This window comes from Talpa europaea, assembly GCF_964194135.1.
Source record: "Talpa europaea genome assembly, chromosome: 7".
In the NCBI taxonomy this organism is placed as follows: Eukaryota; Metazoa; Chordata; class Mammalia; order Eulipotyphla; family Talpidae; genus Talpa; species Talpa europaea.
Window position 1 is genome coordinate 124,206,586 of NC_140074.1, and position 24,604 is coordinate 124,231,189.

Consider the following 24,604-nt stretch of genomic DNA (forward strand, 5'->3'; position numbering starts at 1 on the left):
AACAATGCTCTTGTCTTCAGAGCCAGGGCAGGCTCATGATGTCAGTCTGATTAAGAAAGAACTGTTTTGGCAAGCTATACTTTGCTCTTTCCCATTACTCATACTGTGTAGCAGTTCCTTTGCTCCAGGTCCGATAAGTGCCCAGAAATTAATGACTTATTTTGCACATATGCCCGTCATTAAATCCTGAGCAGTTTTCCTTCCCACCCCCCCTCCACCCCTCCCTTGGTCTGGTTACTGTCCTTCACAATGATCAACATGGAGTAGAGGGCAGTTAGGGCAGTTAGATTTCTTACCTCCCTTTTTTTATTTTTTGTATTCTCCACTGTTTTTTAAAAGTCTCAATTGTTCTGCTTGACATTTCTAACCAGCTTAGTTAGCTTAAGGGTCAGGAGGATGATTTCCATTTACCTTCTGATATGGATAGTTAACTTGCTTTACTCTTCTGGTAGCTTCATATGGAACTCACCATTTGCTGTTCATAATTTTTCTAATTCAATTTAATTCCATTTAAATGACCAAAAAAAAATCATTACAATGAAGAGATTTTTGAAAAGATGGCAGTTGTGTGATTAGGTCTTGCATCAGGGACTCCAGCATGTTTCCTGCCATCATGGCTGTAGGTGGCGCTGTGGCACTAGCTTTGATTCCTTTGACTATCACCCCCCCCCCCCCACAAAAAAAAAAATCTAAACAGGGTGGTTTAGAGATCCTCACTGAAAGTTCAGATGAAACTTTCCCACCATTTTTGACCAACTGTACAAGTGATATTTTACTTTGGTGGGTTATTTTTTTCCTGCTGCTCATAGTAGTGGTTTTGGCACATGAAGCATGTGATTCTTGGAAAACAGAAGTTTGCAGCCAGACACTGAGGACTCTCCTCCAGCATTTGGAGTCTGGATAGTTTTGTTCCAGGGATTTATGTTGTGTTAGTTTAGTTTATAAGCCTGTTTTTTTTTTTTTTTTGGTACAAATTAAGAATCATTTTATATTATAGCTTTAAGAATTTTTAAAATGTATAATTTGTTATATTTAGGATTATTTAGACTAAGTATGCTTTTTAATGCTGATATGGTTACTATTAAACTCTACACAAGTCATTTTGGTTTTCCCACTGGTCAGCAAAGGTACATCTTAGACTCAATGGAGTGGAGTAAAGGAGGAGGTATCACCGTTAGGGCTTTGTGCCTCCGAAAGTATTGATACCTATATCTTTTTTCACACAAGAAAACTAATTGGCCATAGACTTTCTAATTCATGGATTTCCCCATTAATTTTTAGATGCACATTTTCTTCTTCTGGCATTTAATATACTAGAAGATATAAATTTATTTTTGTTCCTTTCTGGTAACTACTTTGTGTTCAAAAACCTTTCCTCACCTTGCTCCTGTTAACATTTTTAGCATCTTTTCTTTTAATTAAGACTTTATATTTTAGAGCATTTTAAGGTTCCAGCAAAATGAATGGGAAGGCAGAGATTTCTCCTGCACCTCTGTTCTTACCAGTGAATAGCCTCCTCGATTATTAACATCCCCATCACAGGGATACTTTGTTACAGTTGAGGAACCTGCATCTCTGGTTACATTATTGTTCTCTCTTGGTAGTGTACATTCTGTGAGTGTGGACTGTGTTTAATGACATGTATCCAGCGTGGTAGTATACAGCTTATTTTCACTGCCCTGTATATCCTTATTCTAGGATTTAGATGTTGCTGTTTCATAAGAGTTTGATTTTAGTTGTCCCCTTCTTGTCTGTTATTACCTTGAATTTTTTTCTTGAATAGTGAATCTTTTTTTCATGAAGATTTTTATCTTTTTAGGTAATATTCTTTTAGTAAATGGTACAGCATGTGGAGAGATAAAAATCACAGATTTTGGTCTTTCCAAGATCATGGATGATGATAGCTACAATTCAGTGGATGGCATGGAGCTAACATCACAAGGTGCTGGTACTTATTGGTAGGTATCTGGGAGCCCTACCAGGCTGGCTGGTGGAGATGTGGCCATGCTGTGCTTGAGCATTAGTGGTTAATGATTAATACCTGCATCCTGACTGCTTAGGTACAGCTGTGAACCAAAACATACTTTGTTCCCCAAATATTTCTGTCCTTATAGTAGCTTGGCTCTATGTATTTATGTTACTTTGTCTTTATTTCTCTTTTCCTTCCTTGAAAACCATTGACAGAGATTGTATGTGACCAGACATTTGAGCTGTGTGTTTCCTCCCAAGACTGGCACCACTGAGTAGGTAGAGAATGAGTTGTTCATATAGATATGAAGAATGGCTTTGTGAAAAGTCAGATGGACCTTGCGGGCATTATGCTAAGTGAAGTAAGTCAGAGAGAGAAAGACAATACTGTACAATCTCACTTCTTATGTGAAATAAAAAAACAAACCCACACACACATACCCCAAACTCACAGATACAGAGAACAGATTGGTCGTTGCCAGAGGCAGGGGCTGCAGGTTGGTTGAAATGGGTGAAAGGATAGGGGTCAAACGATAGGACTTCCAGTTTCAAAATATAAAAGTAATGGATGTAATGGAGAGCGGGACAACTTACTGCGTATGCTTGGGGGTCTTGGAACATATTCCTCTGGATTCATGGGGGTTATTGTAATGTTGTATGTCAACTAAATCTCAATTTAAGAATTTTTATTAAATAAATAATAAATAGGGTAATGCCAGCATAGGAAAAGATAGACTAATGGAACAAGAGAAATCCCAAAATACCTAGGACTATGCACATGCTTAATATAGAAGGGTGCATTGCAGATCATGAGAAAGAGAGGACTGCTTTTTAAACGTCTTCCATATACAATTGTTAATCTATAAGAAACCAAATGATTCTAGAGATTACTCAGCCAAAACAAAAACACTGCAGTAAACTAGAGTCTCAGGCTGGCGTGAGACTATAATTGTCATTCCTAACAAGGGTTTAAAAGGTTTTCTAAATTGTATAAGCTTCTGTAGTACAATATAGGATATATTTATGCTGTTGTAATCCTAGTTGAATTTCTTTTACATACTTATGTTTCATATTAGATTTTAGTTGAATAAAATGCCATCTGCCAACTTGAATCTCTTATCTAGCAGATAAGCAAATCCAGTCCAGAAAGGCTATGATGTAGCCTTGGCAGGACAGGCTATGGGTAGCTTGTCCAAGAAGAAAGGGTTAGTCAAATATGATGGGATAAAAAATTTAAAAACTTCCTTGGATAATGGTATTCCTTAAAGCCCTTCTCTTTCATTATCTTGATAGTAATCCCAAGGGGTGGGGAGGGGGCAAGGAGAAGAATGGCCCTAATCTCTTTTTAGTACAAATGCAGGTCTTTCTCTTTGTGGGTTAATAGGATGAGGGATTCATTTCTAGAGTTGCCTGAGGATGATGGGCCCTCAAGAACTGAGGAGTTGTGAAGATCAGGATGTAAAATAACCGCAGCATTCCCTTGAAATCTAAACAGGAAAAAGTGAGCACAGTTTGCTAAGAAATTTATCCATCCTTGTCAGCCATGTTCTACAAGGTGTTGAGTCACATTTCCTCCCAGCCGTTGTCTCCCATCGTCCCCAGCCACTTCTCCCTTTGCCGGTTCTCCCTGCCTAGTCTGTGACCTATCCTGCTTCTCCCAGTTACGACTTTTTTTTAAAAAAAAGATTTATTTATTTATGCATACAAAGAATGGGGGTCCAGGCCAGAAGTATAGGGGTGAGAGGATTCACCAGAGACAGAGTGGGGAACAGAACAGGCAGATTGACTGAAATACACTGCTGAGGGGAGCAGCGAGTGAGGCAGGAGAGGTCTGCTGCACCATGTGGGCTGCTCCCTGGCCGGGGATCGAACTCATGCTGCAGAGGCTGCGGTTAGCTTCATAGGTTGCACCTCAACCCCTGTGCCACCAGGGAAGCCCCAGTTACACTTTTGATGGTGAGAATCATAAAAGATACTTATAGCTCAGGCATTTTATTTAACCTTGTGATTGTAAAGGTGTGTAACAAAACTTCCCTTTTGCTTCTGAGGTGGTAATGCAAAGTGCCTTATTGGAATGTGTGATTCTGAACACAGAGTCTCCAGTAGCACTAAAGGAAGGGTAACACATGCTGTTACATCCTGGGATCAGTTGGCCAGATCACTTAACTTTGGGACTGAAGGATTTACGGGCCTTAGCAGAATAGTCACTGCCTGGGAATGAGGGTGTTGGCCCAGAGCAGGCAGAGAAGAGGAGGTTGTCATTCACCAAACAGCCCTGTTTTCATCAGTTAGATCTGATGAGAAAGAATTGGATGTTCCTGAAAAGTATATGTATATAAAGTTTCTATTTTCTCTTGTTCCTTATTGTTAGTGAAGGTGGTACCTATAGTGAAAATCTGTCTCTAAATTAAAACTATGAGATTTTAGGTTTAAAATAGAAGCTACATTTACAGTGTTTATTCACTATGGTGGTTATTGTGGGTTAGTGTTCTTGTCACTAAATGATACAAAAATATCTGCTGTTGGAAATTCTGGAAGCAAGTCTATATGCCTCTGCTATATACATTCACTGGAACTTGGATTTGAACTTTTTGCTAACTTACTCTGTTTTAAAAAGGTAAAGCTTTTTCACATTGGAGTTAGTTATCTCATTGCTACCTGTTAACTATTTTTGCTAAGCTGTAAAGAGTCAGTAATTGAAATTTAAATAAAAATTCCACAATATTTGGAGCTTGCTTCAAAGTAATCTATTTGGGTGTAGGGAGAAGAAGGATGTATATAAAGAAGATTGGCCATGTATTGATTACTATTGATGTAGGATGATAGTTACTTGGAGGTTCATTTTACTGTTCTTTCTACTTTGGGTTATATTTGAAGAGTTTTTGCAATAAAAAGTAGAGAACTGCCAAGAAAATGAAATGTTGTGGGTTTCTATGAAGATTTAAAAAGTCTCTACATTGGTAGAAACATGGTCATAATCACCATTTCTAGTATCCTCTTACCATGTCCCAAGAGGTATAAATAGGATGAGAGGACATAATAAATTTTATTGATTGATTGATTGATTTAGGATTTATTTATTTATTTATGCAAGCACTGGGTACAGTCAGAAGCGCGGGAGGGTGAGAGAATTCACCAGAGCCAGAGCGGGGAGCAGAACAGGCAGAAGGACCAAAGTACACTGCTGAGGGGAGCAGCATATGGCAGGAGAGGTCTGCGCGCCATGCGGGACCCTCCTCCGGTGGCCGGGGAGCAGCTGGGGATTGAACCGGTGAGGTGGAGGCTTAGGGCAGCTTTGCAACCCAGCGCTCAACCGCTGCGCCACTGGGGAGGCCCTGACATAATAAATTTTAATCGACTGTTTGCAGTATTTGGTTATTCAGAATTCTTCTGCTTTGAGTACTTATTTTTTAGTTTTTAAAAGATTTATTTATTTATGCATATAAGAACTGGGTTGTAGGCCAGAGGTGCAGGGGAGGTGAGAGGATTCACCAGAGACAGAGTGGGGAACAGAACAGGCAGATCCACTGAAATACACTGCTGAAGGGAGCATCGGGCGAGACAGGAGAGGTCTGCTGTGCCATGTGGGTCAGCTCCCTGGCTGGCCAGGGATCAAACTTGTGCAGTACTGGCTGGCAACAGCTTGATAGGGCTGTCTTTAACCCCTGCACCACCAGGGAGGCCTCTGAGTACATCATTGTTCATTTTTGTACAATGTTTGCTCTCTTTTCTTGGGTGTAGTCCCCATAGAATTCCTACCACCAAATCACCTGCGTACTGTCACCATTGTCCCTTGTGCTCTTCCCACCCTTGTTTTGATCCCTCTCCCTCCCCCTCTCCTGCAAAATGTCTCTGATTTATTGCTTGGCTATTTTTTTTTTTAATTGTTGTTATTTTTTTCTCTGATCCCTTATTTGGTTCCCCTATATTTCTCTTATAAGTAAAATCACCTGATATTTTTCTTTTTCCTTCTGACTTCACTAAGAATAATCCCTTCTAGTTCCAGCCGTGTTCTGTGAATGACATTAGTTCATCTTTTTTTGATTGCTGAATTATAGGGAATATGTATTTTTTTAAAATAACAATTTACTGTAGTATCATAGAATGAACTGTCTTCTGCTCTCCCTCCTAAAAAAAGCCTTTTTAGGTAACTAGAATTCTTGTTACTTTCAGTATTATTTCGGTAAAGAACTTATTTTTCATTTTATAGATGGGAATACTGAGACCTAAAAAGTGGGTATCAGGCTTAACTATCATGTGTCACTGCCTTTTGTATTCTAAATATTTGCCTAGAAAATTACTCTTCATTTGGACAAGTTCAACAACTTCAGTTCTTTCCCACAACAAACAACTTCTGTTCTTCCCTGCCTCCTCCATTAAGAAGTTATAATACATTGAAGTGATCATTTTAGAATCAAGGTGCTAGTTACTTATTTAACATCATTCTTAAGTTATGTATTTGTATGTATGTATGTATGTATGTATGTATGTATGAATGAAGACTCAAGAACAGTGAAAACTAGGACCCGGGCAGGTCTTAGTAGAATTTGGAAGAGCTGGCCTTTTTATAAATTCTTCATCCTATATTTTAATTTCTTTGCCTTTACTATGCTGCGTGAGTTCTGTACCTATATTTCCAATGTTCCAATGTGTAACTTGACTAAAAGTCTTCATTTCCAGATAATCTATGTCAGAGGTCTTAATCCAAAAATGAATGCTAAAAATAGCAAAGAATGCACTTCTTTTGTGCTGCCCCCCCCTTTTTTAAAGTTCAGCTTTATATTCTTATTTTTATAAAATCCCAACATCTCAACATTTTCTACCTTTCAACCCTTGTGATTCCAAGCTTTAAATTTTGATTTTTTTTTTATACCAGAAGCACAGCAGGGTCTAAAACAGTTTTTCATGGAATTGAATTTTGCCAGCATGAAATCACAGACATTGATCTATCATCTTCAGAATACTACCTTCCAGCTGTGCCATGACTAAGATCCAGGCAGTGGGGAGAAGCATATTTGTCTGGTTCCTAAATGCCAGTAGGCACTTACCTTTCACACCATACAATTTGGTGTGGTTGGCAGTTCAGCTTGTCTTTTTAGAGGCCAGGGATGGGTGGGGAGAGAATGAATTCAGATGAGGGTTGAGTTGTGCTAACAACTAGTTTGTTTAGTTTTTTTCCTCTACATTCTTTGATAGCCTTCCAGTAAGCTCCTGATACCCTTAAAGTAGAAAGTGAAAACTATCCTGGTCCAGCTTTCCAAAAGAGGCCACTTTAAAAAGACAAAGTAGCCTTGCCCCTTAGAGAATTGTGCTGGGCCCTGAATTCATTTAGACTGTGAAATAGTCTTCAGCTAACATGAAAGGAACCCCCGCCACTCTGGTTACAGTTATTGGTGCAGCTATGGTAAAGGGGTGCACTTCTTTTATACTTCCCCTCCTCACACTTAAAACTAGGTTGAATGACACCAATACTATGCATGGACTTGGAAAAGGAGGCTGGGGTAGGCGAAGTAGGAACTAAGAAGAATATTTGCTTCCCAGTTAGCTGAGGAATGTATTTTAAGGCTTTAAAAGACATTACTGCCTCCTTAAGTTAGTGTCTTTTTCATTGATTTCTCCAGCTAGATCTGAGTTGCTTTTGCTGTTGAAATTCACTTATTTTTATTTACAACAAGGTTTTCTACTTTGACTTTGTGTGTCTTAGACTTATACACACTGTTCTAAGAATGTGTATTTCCCTTTGTGCCAGGTATTTACCACCAGAGTGTTTTGTGGTTGGGAAAGAACCACCAAAGATCTCAAATAAAGTTGACGTCTGGTCAGTGGGCGTGATCTTCTACCAGTGTCTTTATGGAAGGAAGGTAAGGAAGGGCATACAGTGGCTTGACTTCCTGTCTTGGGTGGCACCTGTAAACTGTGGCACAGTTTGGATTATTCGCTTGGAGTTAATCATTGGGTTCCACAAAATGGAATCCTGAAAGTTGTGGTTTGAAGAAAGTATAGACTTAAAGACTTTATGCATATGCAGAAATTTTCAGTCCTAGGGCACCTAATGAATTCTGCTGGGCTGCTGAAACATGAATTTTTTGCTGTTCTCAATTAGATCCAGGACATGTTTTGATTCTGTTAATATGTGTAGGGAATTATATGAAGTAGTTTATTAAAGTATAATTTCCCAAGGGTTATTTTTAAAGGCCCTAAGAACTGAAACTTGAAATATCTGTAGGGTCTTCTATTCCCAACCACCCCGTTAGTTAAAGCTATTATTAATAAAAAGCATACTTTGTATTTCTGTTCTGGGGAGGGAGTATCATAAATTGTTCATTGTTATCTCTGATCAAGAGGATACATCATTTGAACAAGTAATAGCCTAGTTAGTGAACTATCCCTAATAAATTTTCACATTTTTTTCCCCTTGTGAACCCACCTTATAAATGTATATATTAGGGTGCGGTTATGTATTAATGTTTGTATTTCTGCCTACAGTGTGTCTGTGTCTTTCATGCCTCCCCATTAGGCTGTGGTTATCAGCCATTTGTGAATTCTCCAACTTCCCTGGACTCCTAATGTTTTGATTATAATCTCTAGGCCAGGCTTTTAATTCAGCTTACCACTTCCTCTTTAACTTCCCTTTGGCCTGTCTTTCTTTATCCTACCTCTCTAAAATGAGGAAATTATTCAGAACTAGTAGGGGTTAATTATTATTTATACTCTGTAATAATGTGGGAGGACCACTGATAATGGTGGCGGAGGTTATCTAGAAGAAAATTGTTTATAAGCTTTTTTTTTTAATATTTATTTATTTATTTATTTATTTATTTATTTATTTATTTATTTATGCAGGCACTGGGTATAGTCAGAAGCACGGGAGGGTGAGAGAATTCACCAGAGCCAGAGCGGGAGCAGAGCAGGCAGAAGGACCCAAGTACACTGCTGAGGGGAGCAGTGGGCGGCAGGAGAAGTCTGCGCGCCATGCAGGACCCTCCTCTGGTGGCCAGGTTGTAGCCAGGGATCGAACCAGCGCTGCAGAGGCTGCGGGCAGCTTTGCAACCCAGCGCTCAACCGCTGCGCCATCGGGGAGGCCCTGTTTATAAGCTTTTAATAGAAACTATGTAGAGATAACATTACACTGAACTTATTTTTTAAGAGTTTACTGGAAAATGGCAATTTGAGGCATAGAGGAAGCCACTACGTAGTACCAAAACTCTTCTTTCCCCCTCTTTGTTCTTGCCCCTGCTGCTTCTTTTTCCATCCCCCTTCACCTGGGTCTTGGGTCTGCTGGTGGTACCCATGAGTACAACTTAGGCCCACACGTAGCTCTCAGGGCAAAAGAAGCTGCTGCTTGTCACTCTGAATCCTTTTCTTGGCTATATGCAAAGCTAGCAGAGGGAATACAGACATGGCAGATGCTGGTTCTAGTTCCAGCTCTGCGTTAGCCTAGGTGTTGGGCTCTGAGTAAGTACCTTAAGCTCTGAACCTTCTACCCTTTATCTGTAAAATGGGAGCATTAGTTGTTCTAGCAGTCTCACTGAGACATGTCTTTCCCTTCCCTATGATTTTGAATTGTGTTCTCTATCATTTTAACCAGGTACCCATCTTTGTTTCATTCATTTGTTTTGTTTTTATCTGATAGCCCTTTGGCCATAACCAGTCCCAGCAAGACATTCTACAAGAAAATACTATTCTTAAAGCTACTGAAGTGCAGTTCCCGCCAAAGCCAGTAGTAACACCTGAAGCAAAGGTAAGGTCTGGCTCCATGACCAGCAAAAACAGTTGCTTTGTCTTCTGTTTTATTTCTCTGGGTAATAGTGGGTAGACTATTCAATACAAATTTCATCAGTTAAAAAATCCTCCTTCTAAATATATTTCTTCAATCCTTAATCTTTTGTCCCATCTCCTCCCATGACAATTATTTATTAAGTACCTGTTAAACACTAGAGACACTGTTCCAGGCAGTGGAGATGGAACTGTGAATCAGGTAGCCGTAAATGACACAGATGAGGTCCCTGCTCTAAAGGAATTTACATTCCACTAGGGGAGACAAAACAATAACTAAAAACAGATAGATTCCAGATGGTGATAAATGTTAGGAAGAAAATAAATCCAAGTATGGGGGTGGAGAGGTGGGAACCCCTTTTTTGACGGCATGGGCAGGGAAAGCCTCAGCAATGAAGTGAGCAATTGAGCAATCATGAGTGATGTGAGGATGGGAGCTGTGTGTAGAGTTGGGAGAAGAATAATATTCCAAGCAGAGAGAGGTGAATGAAGCTCTGGTGTGAATGTGGACTTGGCAAAACTGCAGGGCAGAGTGGCAGGAGAGGCAGCACAGCTGATCGTGGGGCATGAGGGACTGCTGAAGTAAGTTTGATTGGGGCAGCCATGTGAACCCACACTGGCAGATGTGTAGAGAGAAACTTCAAGGTAAAAGGAGTTTATTTGACTGGTATCCAACCCAAGATAAGCTGTTCAGCTCCAGTTCCAGGTATCTTACTAAAAATGGTTCTTTTTTAAAGACAGAGGATTCTTATGTTCATTTCTGTGAATTTGTTTATATTTTCCAAATGCAAACAAATCAGCAACTACCTATAGGTGTCTTTGATTTTGAAGAGCCAGGATTGGTATTATACTTTGTGTGTTTGTTAATTAAATATGGAAAAAACAGAAAATAAGTAGCTCGTTTCTAAATAGATCTTTTTGTTGTTTTTTAAGAGCAGTTTTAGATTCACAGCAAAATGGAGGGAAAATATAGCATGTCCATACACTTTCCATGGGCTGAGCCAAGCCCCCTTCCCCCACTGTCAATACCCCAGAGCAGAGCGCTGTGCATTTGTGCCATTAGTGAACCTGCATCAGACATTATCGTTGCCCCACTGTAACGTACAGACTTGGATAGTTGGGTAGTAGTGACATTTTATATTTTTAAAAGCTGGTCATTTAAAAATAATTACAAGACTGATTAAATAGAGTTCTCTAGTTAAAAATTAGGAAAAGACTGATAGTCTCTTTAAGGACTTTCCTAAGAGCTGTGGAAACTGACACCAGGTAGCCCTTGTACTGAGGCAAAGGAAACCTCTATGTTGGCAGAAATTAGAATTTCAAGCCTAGCCGTACTCACAGAATGTCTCTGTAGTCCTCTCAGGAGGCAAGTCCTGTTCAGGTTTTCTTTTACTACATGCCTGTGTACCCAATCCTTTGCTTAATGGCCTTTCGGGAGAGGATGAGACACAAAGGGCAAACACGCACCAGTCTGTGACACACTGTATTGTGTCCCCTCGTCTGCGTCTGTGGCTAGTTTGTCATTAAAATGTCTACTTGCTCAGGAAGTTCACCAGAGGCCATGGTTTCTAGATCCCAAACCTTGAAGTGAATGTGCCTGTGCAGACCAATCGGCGGAGATGATTGTGTTGGTCTTTCTCCTTTGGGGCAGCGGCAGTTAGCAGTCACGCCCCTGTTGCCCTCAGAAATGGTTCAGCTGCCTCTTTGCGGGAAGGAGTCAGTGGGCACAGAGAGCTGCTGCTGCTGCTGCTGCTGCTGCTGCTGCTGCTGCTGGTGGTGGCACACTGTGGTGCGAGTCATCCCCTCTCCTCTGCTTCTAGCCATGGTTTCCAGGAAAGGCCCGAAGCCCCTTTTCTAGGAAATGTTTGCTCTGGGCACTGGCAGCTGCTCCAGAGCCTCTAGTTTCCTTTTTGGGTTGCCAGGATTATCTAGTTCAGGCTACTTCAAGAAACTTTCCTTTCAGGCATTTATTCGGCGATGCTTGGCCTACCGAAAGGAGGACCGCATCGATGTCCAGCAGCTGGCCTGTGACCCCTACTTGCTGCCTCACATCCGAAAGTCGGTCTCCACGAGTAGCCCTGCTGGAGCTGCTATCGCGTCAACCTCTGGGGCATCCAATAACAGTTCTTCGAATTGAGACTGACTCCTAGGCCACAAACTGTTCTACACACACAAAGTGGACAAATGGCATTCAGCAGCGGGTTTGGAACATAGCGAATCCGAATGGATCTCATGAAACCTGTACCAGGTGCTTTTATTTTCTTGCTTTTTTTCCCATCCATAGAGCATGACAGCATCGATTCTCTTTGAGGAGAAACCTTGGGCACCTCTGGTCCGGCCTCATAGGAAAAGGCCCCGCCCAAGATTCCGGCGTCAATGGCCACTGCGTGTGGCTGCTCTGAGTGAGGAAAAAATTAAAAAGAAAAACTGGTTCCATGTACTGTGAACTTGAAAAACATGCAGACTCAGGGGGGGCGGTCCCTGATGCAGTGCTTCAGATGAAGAATGTGGACTTGAAAATACAGACTGGGCTAGTCCAGCGTCTATATTTAAACTTGTTCTTTTCTTTTAATAAAGTTTAGGTAACATCTCCTGAAAAGCTTGTAGCACAAAGGCTCAGCTGGGGATGGTGTTTGACTTCGGAGGAAAAAAAGTTGCTATTGCCCGTTAAAGGCACTAGAGTTAGTGTTTTATCCCTAAATAATTTCAGTTTTTAAAAACATGCAGCTTCCCTCTCCCTTTTTTTATTTTTGAAAGAATACATTTGGTCATAAAGTGAAACCCGTATTAGCAAGTACGTGGCAATGTTCATTCCAATCAGATGCAGCTTTCTCCTCCGTCTGGCCTCCTGTTTGCAGTTGCTTCCCTCGTCTCAGTAGGGAAGCTGAGTGGGAGCGTTGAGACTGCCGGTTTTTGCCATTGGACAAAGAATGAGGCTAGAAGACTGCAGCTTGGAGTCTCTAGGTTTTCAACTATTTCTTCACAATTTGAACACTTGACGGTTGTCCCTTTTAATTTATTTGAAGTGCTATTTTTTTAAATAAAGGTTCATCTGTCCATGCAGTCCTCTTGGATTCTCTGAATGTGGTACCTATGGAATCTGTTCCAAAGGTAGGCAGAAAATGGGCTTGGGGAGCCAAATGCTCCAGGGATCAGGACTTCCTTCCACAGTCTCTGTGTGCTTGCTAAACGGTGTACATTTCTTGTTAACCACCTTATTAAAACTTGATCGGCACATAAGCTTTCCTCTGTTAGATCTTTTGGCAGGAAACAACCTCCAGTCCTGTTTTGTGGGTGTGTGCTGGCATGTGTGTCGTGTGCGTGTGTGCACACACTCTGTCTCTCACTTTCATAGGTTCCTCACATGCAGTTAAAAATCAGTCTCCAGGGAAATAGGTATTTCAAATGTGAACATTCTTTTAGAACTTCCTTTTTTTAAACTTGGTTGTTTCTGCGCTGTGTGGCCAGCTGAAATGGGAGCTGCGTGCCTCGCCGTGCCCGTGAGACAGCAGAGCGGTCGAGAGAGGGAAGGAGGCCAGAGCCTGAACATGTGGTAGCCAGCTTGGAATGTTACTGACATATGTGGCAAGAGGGCTCAGCCAGAAATATTTAAAGATGCAGCATTCAGGCATGCAAGTTCCCTGGCCAGGGAGGAGGGAAGTAAGGCTGGGTGGAGAGCTCGTAGCTAACCCCTGACAAGTATTTATTTTACGTGTGAAATATGCCACCGATGACACATTTTCGAGGACCTTTGTTGGTTTTGTGGACATCCTCTTCTCTCCCCCGTATCAGGTGATCTTCAGGGAAGATGGAGCATTTCCGGTTAGAGAGAAGTTCCTGGGTCGGTATTGTCTGGTGAACTCCTACTGGAAGGAAGTCCGCCCAGAGAGCTCGGTGCCTCCAGCTTTCCAAAGCCATGTTACTGTCGTCTGTATTTGTACACACACGCATGTCTATCCACACATGTGATATATACGTGTGTAAAACTTCTTTTTTCACCATTGCTTTCAAGCTGCTAAGCAGAGCATGTCCGTGGGTCTCAGTGGTTGAGCATCACATTGAAAGGATGGTGGCTGCATGTGAAGAGATGAAGTTGAGATTGTGTTTAAACTTACGCAGAGCAATTAAGTTTCATTCCTTTTTTCCTCCTTCATATTCACTGATCTTTCAGAATTTTTTTTCCACGCGTTTTTTTTTTTAAGCTTCAAAGAACGTGGCATCTTTAAGTCTTCCCTCTTCTGACTTCCCACCTCCTTTTTTCCCCCTTGGGGGCTTGTCACTGAAACCATAGGATTTTATTTGTTGAGCTGCCTTTTCTGCTCCATCCTGAAGGAAGGGCTGCCCTTCCCCCCACTTCCCCTGGGCCCTCGGTGTGTCTTGAGTGACCTGGACTTGGTTGAATGTGGGGAAGGCCTCTGTCCACTGCATGGCCACACCCCAGAGAACATTGCAGAATGCTGAGCTTTGCTGGACTTGTAGTCGGTGAATTTAGAGGGGTTCTTCCATGGCACATTTTGTTAATATGGGTTTCACTTTTTCCAAGGATAATCCCTGACTGCCACAATGTTGATTGACTTGAAACAATGACCAAAAAAACACATTTGTAATTAAACCCCGCCAGACTGTTCTGGCCTTTCCTAATTTGGCGGGTGGGAAGGGCATTAAAATAAGTTTTAAGAAGTGAGTTTCCCAGCCTCTTGGTTTTACTCTAGTTCTCATGCTGCAAACAGAGCTCTTGCAAGAGAGGGTCCTGGGAGCCGGCTGAGTCCCAGGGGACAACGCAGGCTTGGCGGGAATGTTTTGTTCGTGCAACCCCTTATGTAGCTCTGATGCGCGAACACGGTGTGTGTTGGTGGGAATATACCAGTGTAGGTAAGTTCCAGCCATCAATTCACAGTCCAGGGCCGAAGGCCCCGGAGCCAAGGAAGGGATGGAACCCAGGGACGTGAGGGGGAGGAGTTGGTCTCTGAATCTTCCGCCATGAGATGGGCACCTTGAAATAGAGACCCTCCAGTAGGAACCTCGAGCACCCCACTTCTGTGGCTGCCTGGATACATTTGCTGTCTTTTTAGGTTTGTTTGCTTCCTTCTAGTCGAGGGAGGACGGTTTTCCTCCAGTTGAGATTAGCATCCAGGGAGCACTGGTGTTTCTTAATTTAGATAATAACTCGGGGAATCCTAGAGCCAGAAGCAGCAGGTCCTTGCTTAGAAGGATTAGCACTTCTAAGAAGCAAATTCTGCAACAAACTTGACCTACCCTGGCAATTTTTTACTTTCTGAGAGTCTTTCCTTCCCTCCCTTACTCATTATTCTAATTACTCAAGCTTTTTGTGTGTGTGTAATTAAATTCTGCCTCCGGTGAGTGGGAGAGAGATGCGATGCACAAACTAGTTGGGGTATGGGGAGTCCCTGCTTTGTAAAATGATTTTCTGTTTTAGTTTCTTAAGGCAGAATCATGTAGAGATTAAGAGCCTGGGCCTTAGAGCTAGGTCTGGCCTACCTCCACTTCTGTAAGCTTCAGAGTTAGCTCCTTGCATGGTTGTAGTCAAGAGGAGAAATAAGGTATATAAGTGCCGGGCACATAAAAGGGAAATCAGAAACGTGGTTTGAAAAAGATCACAAGATCTAGTAAGTTTAAGAGCTGGTCCTGGAACCCCCAAGTTTGCTGGTTGAGGGTCAGAGCCTTTCTGCTCACTAGGGGAAGTACAAAACTGATACAGACTTTTGGGGATCTTTCCCCTCTGGCTTGAGATTCAGTATCAACTTCTGTCCTGTGAGAGTCAGCCACCTTCTTCTACCCAAGATTGCCTGCCTGCAGCTGAATCCAGAAGGCCTATCTCAGGTCCCGCCAGCAGCAGCAGCAGCAGCAGCAGCAGCATGACCTGAGAACCTGATAGAAACGCACATTCTCAGGCCCCGGCTCTGTCTATCTCCCAGACCAGTGCAAACTCTGAAGTCACAAGTCCTGCTAATCTGTCAGCTGCTGCAGTAAGGGTGAGTAGTGGGAGAGGGTGGCTGTTGGGCCTTGCCTAAGCTTGCCCAGCTGGAAGACAGAGATCACTTTTATTTATTTATTTTTTCAAAAATAAAAATCTAACTTAAGCTCTGGGACCTAGGACCAATATCATACATATGTTCCTTCATGGGGATCCCCAGGAGTGTCCACACTATACATCGGGTATACAGGTGTCTCGTGTTCTATCAAAAATCATTCACTCCTTGGGGCAAAACTTCTCACCTGTGGCCTCCTCTTAAAATATATGATAACTCATTAGTACCTTATTGTGACTTGCTGTGTCTTTCACCTGAGGGCCCAGGGCTGCGGGAGAGAGCTGAAATCTGGATCTGCTGGTGAGTGCAGCCTGCTGTCTGGATCAGGAATGAGGAGAGGCTGCTTGGGGCTGCAGCTCTGCAGAGGTGGGGGAGGAGAGGGTGGAGAAATTGCAGGAGGAGGGTTAGGAGGGAGTGGTTAGGGACTCTGGCTGCTGCTGGGCTCTGTGGGTGGGTGGGGGAACCTGCCAGAGGCTGGGAAAACAGTCAGGCCTGGGAGCAGGTCTGAGACCTGGTGGGGGCAGGGAATACAAGAGCCCTATTGTGCTAGGGGAGCTCAGCAGGGGCTGGAGACAGACTGGAGTCAGTGAAGGGGTGTGTAGGGATGTGTGAGGCGCTTGGGCTAGAGACCCCATGGTGAGAAAGGGGTCAGAGAGCAGCTGGCTGGCTGACTCAACCCCACCCTGCCAGGGATCAGACCTCCGGGAAGTGTCCAGCTAGAGATCCAGGTGGCCTCAGCCTCAGCCTCCAGGGCAGCCTACTGGGATGGCCTGCTCTACTGCTGTCCAAGCCTTTCACCCCGAAGCTAGCTTGGGAGGGGCGCAGAGGGCAGGATCAGCAAAGGGAATGGGCTTACACTACCACCACGCAGGAAGTTGCTGCTTCACAGCCCAGGGGTAGGCAGAGGAGCATTCTGGCTGATGTAACAGGTGAGGAAACTGACCCAGAGACACTTGGTGACTGGGGGTAGGTGGAGCAGGGTTGGATGGGGGACTGCAGGCATGAAGATTTTGTGGGGTGGAGTCCCTGTGTGTGGGTACAAGCTGCGCCTCTCCTACTAGAGGCACATCTTGCCCCAATCTCAGGCTCCATCCCCCAAGCCGACTTCACTGTGACCCTTTCCACCCTCATGGTTAACCCTTAGGAAAACCCGACTCTTTTCCCAGCCTCTGGCAGGCTCCCTCACCCACCCACGGAGCCCAGCAGCAGCCAGAGTCCCTGACCACTCCCTCCTAGCCCAAGGGAAATCTAGCTAGTTGCTGGCCTGCCCAGCAGTCCTGGCCTGAAATTGAATATAAGTGGGGAGATGGGCTCATGCGTCACAAACTTACCTGCTTCATGCTGCCTAAGCCATCGATCTTGTCATCTTGCGTTATAGATGACCAGTCTGCACTGCCCAGCCCCGGGCAGCTCTGTCTTTTTGCTTCTCGTACCCTAGTAGGCCCTCGGCCTTGGCTTCCTCAGGGTTCCTGTCAGGCTTGAAGGGGGCAGGAGATGTGAAGATGCTTTAAGCCACTGAAAATGTAAAAAGCAGAGGGTGTTGTTAGATGTTTCCTCCACATAGGGGCCCTGGAAAGCTGTCTGCAGGACCTGGGAGGCCCTGGTGCAGGCCTGGCCTGTTCTAGAAGGAAGCCTATCATAGAGTCAGAATGGAGCCCTTTAGCGTGGCTTCCACACCTTAAGGGAAGGGCACGGCTCTCGGAAGGGAGATAAGGAACGTTTTTCCCTGGAAATTGATGTCAGGAGCCATTGCTTCTTTACATCAACAGACTTTCAGAACTCTCCCCACAACCTTAACACTACCCTTGCTCTTCAGCCCACATTGACTGGACAAAACTGCCCAGTTTGGGAATTACAGCACAAGATGACAGTAGAGCGCCTTGTGAGGACCGTGTTCAGGTCCCAACTCTGAGCTTGCTGTATGACCTTTGCTGGGCGCTCACAGGCTGAGCCACAGATCTATAAACTTCATCACTCAAAACATCGATCGAGATCCTTCTGCTTATTATGTGCTGGGCTTGTAAAGTAATGTATTTGGGAGCTGGTAAGTTCTGTCAGGGGCAAGAGGAGGCCCCTGGGGCCTAGAGGGGTGATCCTGCACCTACAGAGCCACTTCTGGCCATTTTGCCTCCAGGCCAAGATCAGTGAGAGCCTTAGAAGCCTGTTGGCAGGGACCAGTTTTGCCTGGCTCTGGGGGGGTCGGGTACTGAGAGTGGAGAAAACATTCTGCTTTTCTTCCCTGAGTTGGGAGGAGGAGGCAGGGCCCATGGAGCAACCCCTGATGGCATCTTGAAAAAGAGAGAGGGAAGAGCCAGAGCTATGGACAGTGTAAGTCTAGTCGCAGTGCAGCTCCAGGCTGGGAGCCGCTCCTGTAGAGCTATCCAGGTGAGGTGACATCCTGCTCCCAGCAGCTCTGGCAGCAGCTGGGCAGGGCAGCAGAAGGTTCTGGGAACTATATGCTGCACAACTGCAGCTGGTTCTTCAGTTCTGCTGCCCCTTCTTCCTTGGAGTGCCTCAGGCCAGCCTCTGTGCCACCTGGCTCCTGACCTAATGCCTCCTGAGTGGAGGCAGGAGCCAGTGGGGATCCTGGAGGCATGGGATTTGAGACCCCTACTTCAGGGCCTGCAACAGCTGCACCATTATTGGGGTGATTCCTCCAACTGGGAGTTGGCATCCAAACTCCTAGACTCAGGGGTAGGGAGTCTGCACGCCTGCTTCTTGGACGGGGTCATAAGGTAACTATCCCCTCCTCCTTGGGAAAGGAAAGCCGGGCTTAAAGCCGGGTTCAGAGTGGCCCTCCTGGAATGGGGGCGGAGTGCCAGGAGGACCCTTCCAGGTGTTTTTCAACCAAAGACAGAGAAAGTGGGCAGGGTTTTTCCAGGTTGTATTTGTGGCCATCCTGGGGTAAACCAGACAGCAGACAGACCCTCCGTAGAACACCCCAGTGCATGGGCATGGGGCAACAGCACCTTGGGCTGACTGACTGTCCCAAAGCCCTTCACACCCGAGCTGTAGCTACCACTTCTATGCACTTCATCCGCTGGAAGAGGTGAGGCCAAACCGTGACACTTGGGTCTGAGTCCCAGACAGCTTTCCTCTTTGGCCCAGTCCCTCCTGGGGGGGTCTCTGTGCTGTAGATGAGGGGCGCCATGTGGACTCCAAGAGCAGATTTCCTATGTGGTAGCCTAAGGGTTTGAGGTGGAGCAATTTAGGAAGAGGGGAGAGGAGGAGGATCTACCGAGGCCAGCCCCATGCTTGGGCGACTTCCTCCCTGGCTTGGAAGGGGTGATTTGGGGGGAAATCTCAGCAGCCCTTGGTGCTCACATCTCTAGTTGTTTCAGGTAACGACTGACCATGTCTGTCTGTCTGTCTTCTCACCTCATCTGGCCATCCAGGGGCATTCTTCCTGTCTTACTCTCTTTTTCTAAGCTTTTGATGTAGGCCCAGCCTGCCAGGGGTGTCCACAGCCTTTGCTCTGCTTACCTGAACACCATCTGGCTGGAGAGGCTGCTGAGCCCCAGGACCAGCACAAGAGGAGCCCTGAACACAGTGAGTAGTGACAGCAGCGCTCGGACCTGGAGGGGCAGCTCGTACGGGGAAGGGAAGTGAAGTGGCTTGGGGCTAGCAATTGGCAGAGCTGGAATTCCAATTCAACTCTAACCTCAGGCCTGGCACGCCCCACTGCCCAGGCTGGGCATTTGTGGACATGCATTTATTATCCAGCCCAAGTGAGCATCGGCGTGCTTTTACCTGGCCTTACGTATACTGCAGAATACCACTTTCGTATACCGTTAAGGCAGGAGGTGCTCAGACGAGAAGAGGAGGTTGTCTCGTCCTCGCGGGGAAAGGAAGCACCCAGCGTTGCCACGGTAAACTGATAACTGACTGTGCCGCTCTGGTGGACAGTGGTTGGAGGGGGGGTTTGGAGAGGCAGGGCGAGGGTAAGGAGTGAGAGATACCCTGGTGTCCGGATGGCAAAGGAAGATGGGAAGCAGCGAGAGGCTCACATTCCCTGAGCAGGCCATCCCTTTCCACTTGACATTTATTTCTCAAGACAAACTGGGATTATTTTGCCATTTACACACAGGAACTGGGAGCTGGGAGAGCTTAACTCGCCAAAGTTCATACAACGAGAGTAAAAGTGGGGGAGCCAGGAATTCTAGCTGGGGGCTCTGACTCCAAAGCGTGTGCTCCTTACACTAAGCTGGACACCTACAGTGCCTGTTGCTGGGGAAGCGCCAGTGCCTGAAGGAGACCCTCTGTCAGCAGCCGTCCCACTGGGGCAGATTCCCTCCCAGCAAAAGTCCTCCGGGTGGGTCATGGGCCTAACGAGTCCCCGGCACCCAGCCTGATGCCTGGCATGGGGCAGCCCTTACGTAGCTGCTCAGCTGAGCTTCAGCAGGAATGGTGAGAGGCTGTAGGCACAGAGAACCTCAGCCTTTCTTTGGAAGGGGCGAGGGTCTGGATGCTGGTGAGGGGTCCCTCTGGAAGTATCAGCCCTCACAGTACCCCAACATTCCTGCGTGACCACATTCTGTCAGCAACTGATCCCACACAGGGCCTTTAAGTAGTGGGATACTGGGATGGTTTCTCCATAGGGGAACTGCCCAGATGTGGTCTGCTCTGCCCTGCGAGCTCAAGATCGAAGACAGATAGTGGCCACGGATGTAGGCCCAGACAATCAACAGAAAATAACGTGTAATCCTGGCCTGCGAGAGCAGGAAGTCTCGGCCTTGGCAGAGACTAGGCCAGCCTGAGAGAACTTGAACAAGCATCTGTCCCTTCCAGTGCAGTGCACTTCCTTGCTCCTCAGCCTGGAGTAGAGCAGAATTTTTGTCCATTTCCCCACTAAAAAAAATGCTTCTCAGGCTGTGACTGCTCCCGTCTCTCCAAAGCAGCCGGCATGAAGCTGGCCCGCAGTGGTGGTTGCGTGGGTGAGTGGAGAAGAGAGCCTCTCCCATGAGCGGGGCACTCGGTGTGCTCACGGGGGCCTGCGGGGGGCTTTCTGGACCCACGTCATTCAAGGGTGATGTCAAGTAGTTGACTTTGGCCCTGCTAGCGAAAGGCCAAAACCTTCTTGGGCTGGGGTGAGGGAGATCCTATCCTCCCCCAGAAGCTGGAAGGCTCCTTGGGAGCCCTGCCTGACTTCCCCTCTGGAGGAGAGGGGACCCCTGTGGAAGGCCTGTGGCCAGCATGTCCAGAGATAAGCAAGTAGAGCTCGTAAGATGACTGGGAGAAGCAGCATCCTGTGTTCCGACTACTCAGAGAGGGAAAAGGCCATTTGCTAAAGCCAGCAAATCCTCCAATCCCACACGGGGTATCAGAATAGCGCGAAAGGGGAGGCCTAAAGGATGATCTGAGGCCGCCTCAGCTGGGCCAGTGGCCTGCAGGGCAGTGGAGTGACACGTTCCACCAAGAAGTTGGATTTGGGGCCAGTAAAACTTCAGTCACAAGCAGGGACTTGGCTCTGTGACCTGCCCAGTTTGGCATGGACTGCCTGGATTGCTGACCATTTTTAGGGCCAAAGTGTGGATAGAGGGAATCTTCCTAGAGGACAGTGGGTCCTTTCCCCAGGTGCTCACTTCGGGGCCTCATAGGCCTCTGGAGACTTATATTCTCTAAGAATCTTAGCCTAACACCCTGGGGAAATGATTTACTGCTCCCTGGTAAAAAAAAGGAAAAATATGAATTATTTCCAAAAATAGCATGGAGGTGGACAATACAGGAAACAATAAAATTTATAATACAGTTTCACAGTGTGTTTATTTGATTACTCCTGGTGGGGGGATGTGGCTCCTCTTTGCACTTAGGGTCTAAATGCCCCAGCCCAATGCAGCCTAGAGGTGCCAGGCAGCTTTTCCAAGATCACTCAGGGAGAGAGAGGTAGCCGTGGGGCTGAATTCCAGGCTCCCCATCAGTGCTCTGCGCTGTGGTGACCTGTTGCATAATGCGGAGTAACTGTGGGTCGTCTTCCCTCAGCACATTTCCACGTGGTCCTTGGCGCCTGGCCTGCAGTCGTCTGTGATGAGGGGTGATCTCTGACTGACGTCCAGTGGTTGGATTCCCTAGGTTTCTGGATGGAGCCCCACATAGGAAAAACACCACACCCCTTTGCGCCGGGGGCGCCAACTCGGGGTCACGCAAATGCTAAAACAAGACACGCAAGTGTTCGCGACCCGCACAGGGCACCCGGGCCCGGCCGACCCTTCCCCCACGCTCCTCCGGCCGCGGAGCCCGACGTCCCGCCCCTTCCCCGCCAGGTCGGGGCGGGGGGGGGGTAGGGGGGGTCCTAAGCTTGGCGGGAGCGGGTGCTCGGCGGCCGGAGACGTGGGCAGAAAGAGGCTGGACGGCGGCGGCGGGAGAGTGGCCGCTCGGGTCAGCCGCGCGCCCCCGCCCCGGCCCCGCGCCGCGAAGTTGGCGGAAAGTTTCGCGGTCGCTTCCCCGCCCGCGCCAGCCGGGGCTGTGACGCAGCGTCTGAGGCGCCCGGCCCGGTGCGCGCGCGGGGAAGGGGGACGGCGGGGAGACCGCGCGCCGGGCCCTCCCGGACCTCGCGGCTCCCGCGTTCCCGCCGCCGCTTTCTCTCCCGGCCGGCCCCGGCCCCGCGCCCGCCCGCGCCTCGCCGCTGCCCCTCCCACGCTGCCCGCTTCCCTTCCCCTCTGCCCCTCCAGCCCTCCTCCGTGCCGCGCTCCTCCCCCCGCCCTCCCTCCGCCCGCCCGCCCGCCTGCCTCCCTCCCTCCGCCTCCCTCCCCTCCCCGGGAGGCATCACTCCGTCCCGGCCGGGAGGAAGACGCGAGCCCCTCGCGGGCCGTCACCGCCGCCCAGCGCCTGGGCAGCCGCCGCGCCGCGCCGCGCCCGTGCGCCCTGGTCCCCGCGTCCCCGCGCCGCGCCGCGGGCATGGGGCCCGGCCGACCCGCCCTCGCGCCCCGGCCGCATCACCTGCTGCGCTGCGCCCTGCTCCTCGGGGGGCTGCGCCTCTGCCACCCCGGCGCCCCCGGGGACACCGCCGCCCTCCCGGGTAAGGCGCTGCCAACTTGGCCAACTTTGGGGTGCGGGCGGGGGGAGCGCCGGGAGCGGGCCTCTCTCGGCTTTTCCCTCCTTTTTCCCCCAGAAGCGTGTGTGCGTGCGTGTGCGTGCGTGTGCGTGCGTGTGTGTGTGTGTGTGTGTGTGTGTGCGCGCGCGCGCGCCTGGGTTTTTAAAAATCGTCTCTGATTTTCTGAGAGCGGGGGAGGAGCGGGGAGGGCGCGCGCCTGGAGGTGGGGGAGGACCTGAGTGGAACCAGATGTGGCGCGCGGCGGGGGAAGGGAGCCCGGGGGTCTCGAGCAGCCTCGGAGGAAGAGGCGGGCTCCGCGGCGACCCCGCGCCCGCCCTCCGGGCCACCCGGCGCCCGCCCTGCCCTCCCCTGGGGACCCGCGGCGCGCCCGGGGGCACCGGGGCTCCCTTTAGGGTCTCCGGGCCCGTCTCTGCCGGCGCGAGCCTGACGTTATTGTTTCCAGTTGCTGGAGGGCCGGGGCGCCCTTCCTGGCTTCTCCGGGGTGTTTATATTTTCTTTTCGGCGCCGGGTCTTCAGGGACCCCTCGCGGCAGCAGCGCCGCTGGCGCGGGGCTCAGGGGGCGGGTCTGTGCCCGGGACGCCGCGTCGGGCCGGGCACGGCGCTGTGGGGGGCGGCGAGCGTGTGGGTTGTGCGCTGTGGTGGCTCCGGCCAAACTGGCCCCTTCCCCGCCCCCCTTTCCCGCCCCCCGCCCCCCGACTTGGACGGCCTGCGCAGCAGAAGCGCTGCCGAAGGTGCGAGCCCGCCCGCGGGAGGCAGGACGCGGCCGCGCAGCCCCCGGCCGCGCAGCCGAAGGTGACAGCCGCGAGTGGGGACAGACAGCCAGCCCCTCGCCGAGAACCCGCGCTGAGGGGAGAGCGCCTCCGCTCGGGGGCTCGGGGGTGCGGGAGCGGCACGCTCGGCCGCGGGGGGCCCGCAGCCCCGGCGCTGGCCCGTCGCGGGGGCGCAGCGCCGGTTTACTTTGGGGACCGCCGGCGCCGCGCGCGGCCTGGCGAGCCCCGGGCGGCTGCGGGCGGGCGGGAGAGGGTCTCGGCCTCTCGCGGCGGCGGGGGCTGCGGGTGGGCCTCCCCGTCGTCCGTGGGCGCCGGCGACCCACTCAGCGCCCCGCTGCCGAATTCCACACCCGCCTGGGACCGAGCCGCGGACGAGCCAGCGCGCGGCGCCCCCTCCCGCCTCCCGCCTCCGGGAAGCCCTCGGACGGCCGCGGGCGGAGGAGCCCCAGAGCACGCCGGAGAGCCAGGCTCGGCGAGAGGCGGCCGGAGCGCTGACTCGGCCTTTCGGCCGAGGGGCTGACGCGCCCGGGGAGAGGCCCGGCCGAGGAGCACGCCCCGCCCCAGGCCCCTCGGCCTCCGCCCCTCGCGCCCTCCCTGCGCTCCCTGGGCTGCGTCCCGGTGTTTCCAGCCCCCAGCCTGAGGGGCCTGAGTTGTAGATCTGCGCCGGTCACGCCGAAGAAGCTGCGCTGTGGGGTGGGGGGCTTGGGCTGGGCTGGGGGTGCTGGTCTCCAGGTGGCGGTGGGGCGAGCACCGGCCCTGACTGCGCCCTCCGGCCAGAGTGTGCGCCGGGGCCGCGTTCCTGCTCCGTCCCTGTACCTGGTCCCTGGGGGGTCCCCCGGGAAGGAGTCACCAGCTCCCAGACCTCAGTGGAAACGTGCGCGAGAGGATCCGGCCAGCGCCGCCAGGGATGAAACTCCGGCGGGCTGGCCTCTGGCCACCAGGATGGGGGCCCTGTGACACAAGTGGATTGGGGGGGGCAGAGCCTTCTG

At 49.0% G+C, this 24,604-nt stretch overlaps 2 protein-coding genes across 8 annotated transcripts in view; both read left to right on the top strand.

The window, feature by feature from the left end:
* The window catches only part of TLK2 (tousled like kinase 2), a gene marked incomplete at both ends in the record, with an annotated part of 106,869 nt that extends 94,988 nt beyond the window's left edge, over nucleotides 1–11,881 (top strand). For all 6 annotated transcript variants that reach the window (XM_084237590.1, XM_084237591.1, XM_084237586.1 and 3 more), the window contains 4 exons: nucleotides 1,820–1,958; nucleotides 7,718–7,829; nucleotides 9,602–9,709; nucleotides 11,708–11,881. In XM_084237590.1, coding sequence (XP_084093716.1) covers nucleotides 1,820–1,958; nucleotides 7,718–7,829; nucleotides 9,602–9,709; nucleotides 11,708–11,881 — 533 coding nt within the window. The remainder of the gene's footprint in view (nucleotides 1–1,819; nucleotides 1,959–7,717; nucleotides 7,830–9,601; nucleotides 9,710–11,707) is intronic.
* Nucleotides 11,882–22,688: 10,807 nt separating this feature from the next.
* The window catches only part of MRC2 (mannose receptor C-type 2), a gene marked incomplete at both ends in the record, with an annotated part of 51,309 nt that continues 49,393 nt past the window's right edge, over nucleotides 22,689–24,604 (top strand). For both annotated transcript variants that reach the window (XM_084237396.1, XM_084237395.1), the window contains one exon: nucleotides 22,689–22,809. In XM_084237396.1, coding sequence (XP_084093522.1) covers nucleotides 22,689–22,809 — 121 coding nt within the window. The remainder of the gene's footprint in view (nucleotides 22,810–24,604) is intronic.